We start from the raw sequence: 11,808 nt of genomic DNA, 5'->3' as shown, positions 1-11,808 counted from the left end.
AATTACTTAGCTTTTGTTGCCCAAAACATGACTGTTCCATACCATGATTTCTGGACCCCTAACATAATGACTGACCCAAACCACAGATTCTCTTTACTAAAATATAATACCTTTTCCTAACCACAAAAGAACAAATGGATATGAATGTTTTGACTGTTAAAGCTACATTTTGTGTCAGGTGACTTCCTCAAAGACATAAACAAATCCCATATGCCTAAACCATGACTGATGGAAATAATTCAGTTGTAAAACGCTAAAGATGTTTATGATTTTCAAACTCAGAACCTCTGTAACTTTCTGGCTTATTGGATGGTTAGGCATCACAGTTCAACATTATGTGTCCTTCATCAAACTGGATGACAATATTTTCTTTTCATCTGTATTGACCTGTTTGAGTTGTATTGGATTCAGTGAACAGAAGAACACAAAAGCCTTACCATATTAATTATATTCTCAGATTTTTCTCTCCATTTTGAAACTTTTATGAGGATGTAGAATAAAGATATGTGTAACGGTCTCCCATTTTAACACATTCATAAATTTTCTCTCTGTATGAATTCTTTCATGATGACAAAGATTATACAAATGTGGAGTAGCTTCACCATGTAAATACACTCAAAGTCTTTCGTTCCAGTATGAATTCTTTCATGATGTTGAAGATGATTGTGAACAGCACGTTTTCATTAGATGACAGGCTTTACCACATAAGTTACATTAATAAGGTTTCTCTCAAGTGTGAGGTCTTTTATGTATTAGGAGATGACTGTTACATGCAAAGGCTTTCACACATTGATTACATCCATAAGAGTTCTCTCCAGTGTTAGTTCTTTTTTGTATTAGGAGACTACTGTTACATGCAATGGCTTCACCACCTTAGTTACATTCATAAGGTTTCTCTCTAGTATGCGTTCTTTATGTCATAGGAGATTACTATTACATCAAAATGCTTTATCACATTGGTTTCATTCAAAAAGTTTCTATCCAGTGTGCTTCTTATATGTACATGGAGATTATTATGGCATGCAAACTTTTTCACACATTGGTCATATTCATAGCGTTTCACTTCAATAAGTGTTCTTGTTCAAGATAAGTCTTACATGAAAAGACTTCATGACATTAGTTATATTAATAAGGATTTCTGCAACATGGATTTTTATGTCTTCAGAGAACACTTATCTACGAAGGTTTTACCACATTGGTTACATTCATAAGGTTTCTCTCCAGTGTTTGTTCTTTTATGTATTAGGAATTGACTGTTCTGTGAAAAGGTTTTACCACATTGGTTACATTCTTGAGGTTTTTCTCCAGTGTGAGTTCTTTTATGTACTAGGAGATTACTGTTCTGTGCAAAGGCTTTACAACACTGGTTACATTCATAAGGTTTCTCTCCGGTGTGAATTCTTTTATGTACTAGGAGATTACTGTTCTGTGCAAAGGCTTTACCACATTGGTTACATTCATAAGGTTTCTCTCCGGTGTGAATTCTTTTATGTACTCGTAGATTACTGTTAGATGCAAAGGCTTTACCACATTGGTTACATTCATAAGGTTTCTCTCCTGTGTGAGTTCTTTTATGTCTTTGGAGACTACTGTTATCTGCAAAGGCTTTCCCACATTGATTACATTCATAAGGTTTTTCTCCAGTGTGAGTTCGTTTATGTACTAAAAGTTTACTGTTATATGCAAAGGCTTTACCACATTGGATATATTCATAAAGTTTCTCTCCAGTGTGAGTTAATTTATGTATTAGGAGATGACTGTTACGTACAAAGGCTTTCCCACATTGATTACATTCATAAGGTTTTTCTCCAGTGTGAGTTCCTTTATGTCTTAGGATATCACTGTTAGATGCAGAGGCTTTACCACGTCGGTTACATTCATGAAGTTTTTCTCCAGTGTGAGTTCTTTTATGTACTAGGAGATTCCTGTTCTGTGCAAAGGCTTTACCACATTGGTTACATTCATAAGGTTTTTCTCCAGTGTGAATTCTTTTATGTACTCGTAGATTACTGTTAGATGCAAAGGCTTTACCACATTGGTTACATTCATAAGGTTTCTATCCAGTGTGAGTTCTTTTATGTCTTTGGAGACTACTGTTATCTGCAAAGGCTATAGCACATTGGTCACATTCATAAGGTTTCTCTCCACTGTGAGTTCTTTTATGTTTTTGGAGATCACTGTTCCATGCAAAGGCTTTCCCACATTGATTACATTCATAAGGTTTTTCTCCAGTGTGAGTTCGTTTATGTACTAAAAGTTTACTGTTATATGCAAAGGCTTTACCACACTGGATATATTCATAAGGTTTCTCTCCAGTGTGAGTTCTTGATGTATTAGGAATTGACTGTTACGTACAAAGGCTTTACCACATTAATTACATTCATAAGGTTTTTCTCCAGTGTGAGTTCCTTTATGTCTTAGGAGATCACTGTTAGATGCATAGGCTTTACCACATCGGTTACATTCATGAGGTTTCTCTCCTATATGTATCCTTTTATGTCTTAGGATATGACTTTTATTTGCAAAGGCATTACTATATAGGCTACATTCATAGTGGTCCGCACCAGTATGCATACTTTTACATGTCTGGGACTACTGTGATGTGCAAAGACTTCATATTGAGTATCTTCAGGGAGTTTATCTGCACATTGATTGTTTTCATACCTGCAAAGATAATTGGCACATATGACAGCTTTTCCACATTCATTACACTAATGGATGTTTTTGCCACATGACTTAATTTTGCAGTTTGAATTAAAAGTAAAGAATAATTACATTTTGAATTTTCATCATTATTTTTACATTCACAGTGTTCTCCTCTACTGGTTGTTTTGCTGAGCCAGCAATCAGCTAAGTACTGATGAAATCATAATGTTGTTAGTTCTATGGCTGATCACCTGTCGTATATTTTGTAAACCTTTGCCCTTCCTTACTTATCTATTGGAAATAATAAAGAGCTAACAAGTGATAGCAGGGTGCAAAATGCAGGACAGAACTTCTGAGTGAGAAAGGGTTGCTGGGAAGAAGAAAGCAAATGACACACCATTCACCAGCATGACAGTGAGGTTAACAGATGGACATGACCATGAACAAAGAAGTAGAGCTGGCCATGCATCCGGACACTGTGCTAGGTTTGTGTTAGGGAAAAAAAGGTTCAGAATCTGCCCAGTAAATTGCCTAAGCTTTAAAATATTAAAAAGCCTCTGCATCATTATTTGTACTGCTGGAAGCTCTAAATAGCCCATATAAAGCATAATAGGTATCAATTTTTAAACATCTACTCAAAATGGGGACTACTATACCTTTTAGTTGTTCTGGGTGGTACATTGTTTCTTTCAATATACACATATTAAAATGACTTGTACTCATTGTGATATATGATATAATTATTAAAATAATAATAATAAATGACATGGTTCCATGATGCATTCACACATTTGATTTTTGTTCATCACAGACATGTGATATAGGGATTATGGTTTTTCCACAACAACATTCCTGACTCTAAAAAAACTGCCCTTCTCACAAAACTTAGCAACATTACTACAAGTATATGAGTAACCCCATTTTATTATGGATGAGTTGATTAGTATAATATTTTGGATATACTTTCATCACCTATTTACTGTGAATACATTTAGCAATATCTGAGTTGTAGGATACTAAACAAATTGCAGTTTTACCTCAGTGCTAATGAGTAAACAATTTAAACATTGATCTTGTGTGAGTATTATTTCCTTGCATTCTTTCTTAGAGGAGTGCCTTGCAAACACACATCAAATACCTAACGTGGACGTACATAGTTTAGTAACAAGTTAGTCATCATCAATAAATACACTTAAAACAGATCATTTACACTGTCCCTTCTCTTTCAAACTTCCAGAACATATTAAATTTTTTTTCAGAACCATATTCATATCAGCTTACAATGAAAATTACCTTGTATGTCTTCTAGAATTTTGACAATGCTCTTCTATATTATGACTTTCCCAATTGTAGCCTAAAATACAGTAACAGAAAATGTATGCTTTATTATTGGAAATAATACAAAGTTTAAGTCGTGATCTATGGTCAATCAAAGATCGATTCATCTAATTCTTCCTCATCCTCAAGAGAAATTACAGAAGCACATCAATAATGAATAGTGTTTCCCCATATTTTAAGAAGTAAAGAAAATTCATTGCCCTGCCTATTGCAGTGAGGTTCCTGTAGGTCTCTAGCATCACATCTTTGTAGAGATTCCTTTGGGAAGGATCCAGCAAAGCCCACTCTTCTTGAGTGAAGTTCACATGCACATCATTGTAGGTCAATGCAGTCTAAAATATCCACACACATGTACAACAGAAAGTATGATACTTAGAATACTGGAAATGTATCCTTCTTTTACAATATTTTCAATGTATTCTGGTGGTTCTTCTACTTAGTTTCTGACACACAAGTTGTAATGTGATCACCAACTCTTTTTCGGAGTAAACTCAAGAGTGAGGTTCACCCCTCTAATTTCTGCATCCTTTTAGTAGGATATAGGCTTACAAGAGAAATGTCAATTAACAGATAAAGAGAGAGAGAGAGAGTAAAGAGAAAAACAGTACAGAGCCCACATGAGAAAAATAGTATAAATGATTCCTGACTCTTATAGAATGGGCAGGCTGGGTGTATTATCTGATGACTTTAATTCCAAAATCACTCAGGAAACAGAGGCTGGTGTATTTCACAGAGGTGGACGGTAGACAGCTCTTTGCAATAAATTCCAGGACACTCAGGGGTACATAATAAGATCCTGAACAATATGCAAAAATTAATCAAACAAACAAGATAAAAAACATTAAAGATCTTTCTCAACTTTTTATAAAGAGTTACACATTCACTCCAGTTCTGCATACATGTCTAGAAACCTGAAGTACCTCATTTTAAACTGTAATATTAATATGATCTTTTTAAAAATGAAATGTATGTTTGAACAATTACAAAAGGAGAGATGAAAATATTAGCAATGTAAATGTTGATCATAAATAAGCAACATGGGTATGGAGGTATGGCTCAGTAGTTAAGAACACTGTCTGTTCTTCCAGAGGACATGGGTTAAATTCCCAGCACACATATGACAGCTAATAGCTGTCTGTAACACAAATATATTCAATAAAATACTCGTAAAACATATGCAAGAATACATCAAAGATATATACGATGAAAAAATTGGCTTAATCTTGGGAATACAGGGAGAGTTCAGTATATGAAAATCCATCTGTAATTCACCATATAAACTGACTGAAAGACCAAGATCACATGTTCATCTCATTAGATGAAAAAAAAGGCTTTGACAAAATTCAACAACCCTTCATGTTAAAAGACTTGGAGAAATCAAGCATACAAGGATTCAGGCACACACTTAACATAATAAAGGTAGTAAAAAGCGAACTGAGGGCCAACATCAAATTATTTGGAGAGAAACTTAAAGAAATTCCACTCATATGAGGTACATATCTCCATATCTCTTCAATATACTCCTTAAGTCCTAGCCAAAACAATAAGACAACTGAAGGTTATAAAGGAGATACAAATTTGAAAGGAAGAATTCAAACTATCACTATTCGTAGATGATTTCTTAGTATACCTAGGTGACCCAAGAAATCCTACCAGGGAATTCCTACAGTTGAAATACACTTTCCACAAAGTGGCTGGGAGCACAACTAAAATTTTCATTATTCCTTCTGTATACAAATAAAAAATGGGCTGAGAATAAAATTTGGGAAACAACACCCTGAACAGTAGCCACAAACAAGATGAAGTGAAAGACCTCTCTGACTAGAATTTGAAGTCTTTAAAGAAAGAAACTGAAGAAAATATCAAAAGATGGAAAGATCTCCCAAACTCATGGATATATAGGATTAACATAGAAAAACAGCATTCTTTTTTTAAATATTTTATTAATTACAGTTTATTCACTTTGCATCCGTCCTCCTTCTCCCCTCCCAAATGCTCCCTTTATTCCCTTTCTCTAAAGCAGCATTCTTAAAAATGGAGTCTACAGATTCAATCCATTTCCCAACAACATTCCAACACAGTTCTTTACAGACCTTGAAAGAGCAAACATTAAATTTAAGTGGAAAAATAAAATACCCTTGATAACAGTACAATCCTATAAAATTGGAATGACACAGAAATAAACCCACACCCCTATTGGAACTTTACTTTCAACAAAGAAGCCAAAATTATACAATGGAAAAAAGACAGCATCTTAAACAAATTGTGGTAGATGTCCGCACATAGAAAAATGAAAATAGACCCTTTGTATGACCCTGCAGAAACTGAAGTCCAAGGGAATCAAAGACCGTCACATAAACCCAGAGACTCTAAATCATATAGAAGACAAGGTGGAGAAAATTCTGGAACTAATTAACACAGGAAAACAACATCAGCACAGGCTCTGAGATCAACAATAAATGGCATCTCAAACTGAAAAGCTTCTGTACATCAAAGGACACTATCAATAGAACAAAACAGCAGTCAACAGATTGGGAAAATATCTACACCAACCCTACATCAGACAGAAAAGTAATATCCAAAGAACTTAAGAAATTAAACACCAACAAATAAAATAAACCAATTTAAAAATGGGGTTCAGAGCTAAACTGAGAAGTCATAAGAGAGAAAAGTCAAATAGCTGAGAAACACTTAAAGAAAAGATCAAAGTTCTTAGCCATTAGACAAATGGAAATCAAAATGACTCTAAGATTCCATCGTACACCAATGAAGTTGCTAAGATAAAAAAACTCAAGTGACAACACATTCTGGTGAGGATGTAGAGAAAAGGGAACTTTCCTCCAGGTCTGATGGGAGTGCAAACTTGTACTACTTCTCTGGTAATCAAACTGGTGCATTCTCAGAAAATTGGGCATATTTCTACCTCAATACCCATCTATACCACTCCAGGGAATACATCCCAAAGATGTTCCATTATAGAACAAGGACATTTGTTCTACTATGTTCATAGCTGTTTTATTCATAACATCCAGAAAGTGAAGAATGGATAAAGAACTACTAATACATTTACACAATGGAATACACCTCAGTTATTAAAAATAAATCATGGAAATTGCAGGCAAATGGATCAAACTAGAAAAGATCATCCTGAGAGAGGTAACCCAGACACAGAAAGAAACGCATTGCTTATAAGCAGATATTAGACCTATAGTACAGCATACGCATTCTACAATCCACACCCAATGAAGCTAAGTAAGAAGGGTCCATGGGAGGTTGGCAGAATATCACTCAGAATAAAAAAAGAGAACAGACAGCAGAAGTAGATGAATAGAGGGAACTGTGCAGAAGTTAGAATGGGGAGGGAAACAAATGTGGGTAGCAGATGTGGGGAGAATTGTAGTAGGACATGAGAGGCCTGAGAACAAGAAGGGTAACTGAGGGGGCTTCTCCTTGGAGTCATTTGACAGGGAAGTTTCATGAGAGGACCTGGGTGTGACTAGGTGTGACTCTAGCTGAGAATCCTAATGGAGGGGCAGGAGAAGAGAGACATGAAAAATTAAGTATGAAGTGACCACCTCTTAGCCAGTCAGGACTAGTGGAGAGAGGGAACAACAACTGGACAACAAAACCCACTATCCAAAAATTACCCTGACTGCAATAAGTTTAGGGATAATGATGGAACAAAGATTGAGGGAATGTCCAACCAATAATTGGGCCAACCTGAGACCCACACTACACTAGAGAGCCAGCCAATGAAACTGTAAATGTTGCATTGCTGAGCTTGTAGAAAAGAGCCTAATTATGCCTGTTACCTCAGAGGCTCTACCCAATAGCCAATGGAGACAGATACTGGAACTTGCAACTAAGCATGGGGAGGATTTCTGGGGGTCTTATGGAAGTACTGGGGGAAACATGGAAGAACCCGAAGGGGATAGAAAGCCACAAGAAGACCAACAAAGAAAAGTAACCCAGACCTGGGGGGGGGGTTAAGAAAATGAGACATCAACTAAGGAGCATGCATGTTCTAGACCTAGGCTTCTTGAACTTATCTGTACTAAGGGTAGTTGGGTCCATGTGGGTTGAGTGGTAAGTTGAGGGGACTGTTTCTAAAAGGAACTCTACTGCCCGCTTTTAGAAAATCTCCCCCTGTCAAGTGTGCCTTGAATGGCCTTAGTGGATGAGGATATGCTCAGTCCTGATGTGACTTGATGTGCTGCAATGGGGTGATACAGGAAGACTAAGGCTCTATTTTTGTGAGAGGGGAGGAAGAAGGGTGAGGGTGGACTGAGAGCAGAGGAAGGAAGGATCACACTTTGGATGTAAAGTCAAAAAACAAACTAATCACTCTAAAAAATTTAATACACTCAGAGAGAGAGACAATGGAATTGAAAGGTGATAACGGAGGGGGCTGTAGGTGGGACATGAAATAAGCATAATAAATAAAAATGAAAAAGAATAATATTAATACATTCTCTGAAATATCCAGAGGGAAAACTGGCAACATGACCTTGCCCATCAAATTAGAATTCGTCCAAATAAACCTCCAAAACTGTCATCAAATCTTCATATATCTGTCATAGTCTAAGAACACAGTCATATTATACATCTATAACATGCTTTTTTGAAATTAATCTAATTATTCTGTCATTATATAGAATCTGTAGGAAATTCTCTTACAAGGCAGAACTTCAGCACGATGTGACATAAAGAAGTATGTAACTTCAAACAATACATATATACATACATACATTTTATTAAACATTTTAATGTTAATGTCCAGGAGCAAAGTCACTTTTAGCATACTTTTTTTTCTTCTAACCTGCTACTGTGCTGCTGTGATTGAATCCCCTAACCACCAACATCTCAGGTCATGAATGGGTTTACTTTTTTGGCCCATCATTTTGAAAACTAGGATAAAAACTCAAATTTCAAGAAAACTAAGGCAAAAATCAGGGCAAATATTGTTTCCTGTCTTGCTCTCGTTTCTTCATTGTCTCAGGCTCAGCTAGCTTTTTTATGCAGCCCAGGGCCACTTAATTAGGGATACTGCCATCCTCAATTGAAGAACCTTCTATAGAAATCATCAGTCAATGCAATCTCTCGTTTACATAGAAACCAGCCATTTTCTCATTAGTTTACTTTTTCACCTTATAGCCTGCTCAAAGCTCTGTACCTCCTCTCCTGCTGTTATCATCCCCACCATCATCCTTCACTCCTCCTCCCCTTCTTCTCAGGAAAGGGGAGACTCCCCATAACAAATCTCAGCACATCAAGTTGCATACAGACTAAGTGCATCTTCTTCCACTGAGGCCAGAGAAGGCTTCCAAGCTAGGGCAAAATGATTCATAAGCAGTCAACTGTGTCCATGTCACAGACAGCCCCTGTTTCAGATTCTAGGTGACCAACATGAAGACAAAGCTGACCATCAACTAGACATGTGTAAGTGCCTAGGTCCATTCCATGCATGTTCTTTGAATGGTGGCAACCAACAATTTTAGGCTGGCATGCTGTGAACTGATTTATCATGTAAAAAACCCACAGTATTATGAAACGCAGGATTATGAAGATATATTACGGACACAAAAATATGACTTCTGTACTTACTGTTCAGCAAAAGTGATGAAGATTGTATACAATATGTGTGAAGGAATATAGCAAAAATTCCAAAACATAAGCCCAACAATATACTCAAGTTTTCATCAAGACACCTAAGGAAACTCAACCAAGTAAAAAAGGTAGACCAATGTTTCCTATGATTATATACATATAGAAATTAAATAAACACAAACATCACAACTCCCACAAAAATAACTCAAAGTAACTCCTACACTGTTCAAATTATGCTCTAGGTACTACTGACCTTATTTTCAAACAGAGTCCCCATGACCTGTCTCTCTAAATGGAGGTTACCAAAATGACAGACTATGGCACTGTAGCCCTGCATGGCCCCCTAGTGACTGCAGGCAAATCCAGTCCCACTGATGCCCCTAAACAAAACAGTGTTAAATAATAATTTTATAACTGTTTCCTGCCACATCTATTATGTCACAAGCTGTGAAATCTGCCCTAGTTAACTATATAACACAATGTGCATCTGTGACACCACTGCAGCTCAGAAACTCCTTTTAACCCTGGAATTGAGTTCCTTAAGTCCCAGAAATTTGACCTTCATTTTTTTCAAGTTGTCTTCCCACTTCGCACACATAAATAGGCAGCTCATTACATGACTCAAATGAGTAATTTTTAGAACTCAGCTGTGGTACAGGCTTTACCTTAAAATTTTGGGAATTTTAACCAAGAGGAAAGCAAAGTCATGCTGCTGGGAAGCAATAGACTGGGATCTAAGAGACCTGTACCAATAAAGCTTGCCTTAGAAATATTTTTCCAAAAGGCTGAAGATGCAGCTGTTCTAGAATTAATATCCACCCCCACAGTGAAAGTACACCATACATAATTAAATGGTTAACTAAAAAATAATCTCTTTAATAGGAGCACGTATCTAGCTCTACTTAATGCTATAAGTGAAGTCAGCCTAAAACTGATTTTGTATTCCATACACACAGTCTTTCTTAAGTCTCTTAATTTTAGGCTTCAGTTTATACATTAAACAATTTTAATATGGACCAGAGATTTCAAGTCTAGCCACTGAAACAAATGGGAGATTTACACAGCAAAGATATTCCTTGAATGATTTAAGTACTCCACTTCCATAATACAGCAGGTCATTATTCAGTGTCAAGGTAGAAGAGAGAGGACTCAGTGGTTTCAAATGTTAAGAAAAGTAGAAGGTAGAAAAAGTGCCAAAACCATACAATGAAAAAAAAAGACATCTTAACAAATGGTGTTGGACTAACTGGATGTGTACATGTACAAAAATGCAAACAGACAAATACTTATCACCCTGCACAAAACTAAAATACATATGGATCAAAGACCTCAATATAAAAACGGACACACTAAACCTGTTAGAAGAAAAAGTGGGGAAGAGCCTAGAACACATTGGCACAGGAGACAACTTCCTGAACAGAACACCAACAGCACAGGCTCTAAAATCAACAATCAATAAATGGGACCTCATGAAACTGAAAGGCTTCTGTAAAACAAAGGACACTGTCATCAGAACAAAACAGTTTACAGACGATCTACAGGTTGGGAAAGGATCTTCACCAACTCTATATCTGACAGAGGGCTGATATCTAGAATATATAAAGAAATTAAGAAGCAACAAATCAAGTAATCCAATTTAAAAAATGGGATACAGAGCTAAATAGAATTCTCAATAAAGGAACATCAAATCACAAAGAAACACGTAAAGAAAGGCCCAACATCTTTAGTCTCATGGAAATGCAAACCAACACAACCCTGAGATTTCACCTTACACCCATAAGAATGGCTAACATCAAAAACTCAAGTGACAACACATGCTGGAGATTATGTGAAGCGGAACCCTCCTCCATTGCTGGTGGAAAAGTAAACTTGTACAACCACCTTGGAAATCAATCTGGTCTTTTCTCAGACACTTAGGAATAGTGCTAACTCAAGATCCAGCTATACCACTCCTAGGCATATATCCAAAAGTTACTCAAGTATACAACAAGGACATTTGCTCAACCATGTTCATAGAAGCTTTATTTGTAATAGTCAGAAGCTGGAAACAACCCAGATGTCCCTCAACGGAGAAATGGATACAGAAATTATGGTACATTTACACAATGGAATACTACTCAGCAAAGAAAGCATGAAATCAGCAAGCAAAAGGTGGGATCTAGAAATGATCATCCTGAGTGAGGTATCCCAGAAGCAGAAAGAGGCACATGGTATATA

At 36.4% G+C, this 11,808-nt stretch overlaps 1 protein-coding gene across 1 annotated transcript in view; it reads right to left on the bottom strand.

The window, feature by feature from the left end:
• Window positions 1–1,288: 1,288 nt before the first annotated feature.
• LOC132650708 (zinc finger protein OZF-like) overlaps window positions 1,289–11,808 on the bottom strand; it is a gene marked incomplete at its 3' end in the record, with an annotated part of 35,617 nt that continues 25,097 nt past the window's right edge. Inside the window, 4 exon segments of the mRNA XM_060376049.1 lie at window positions 1,289–2,100; window positions 2,263–2,324; window positions 3,940–4,000; window positions 4,190–4,304. Coding sequence (XP_060232032.1) covers window positions 1,289–2,100; window positions 2,263–2,324; window positions 3,940–4,000; window positions 4,190–4,304 — 1,050 coding nt within the window.

This window comes from Meriones unguiculatus (assembly GCF_030254825.1).
Source record: "Meriones unguiculatus strain TT.TT164.6M chromosome 13 unlocalized genomic scaffold, Bangor_MerUng_6.1 Chr13_unordered_Scaffold_28, whole genome shotgun sequence".
In the NCBI taxonomy this organism is placed as follows: Eukaryota; Metazoa; Chordata; class Mammalia; order Rodentia; family Muridae; genus Meriones; species Meriones unguiculatus.
Note: the sequence above shows the minus strand (reverse complement) of the source record. Positions and strands in the feature narration are given on the sequence as shown.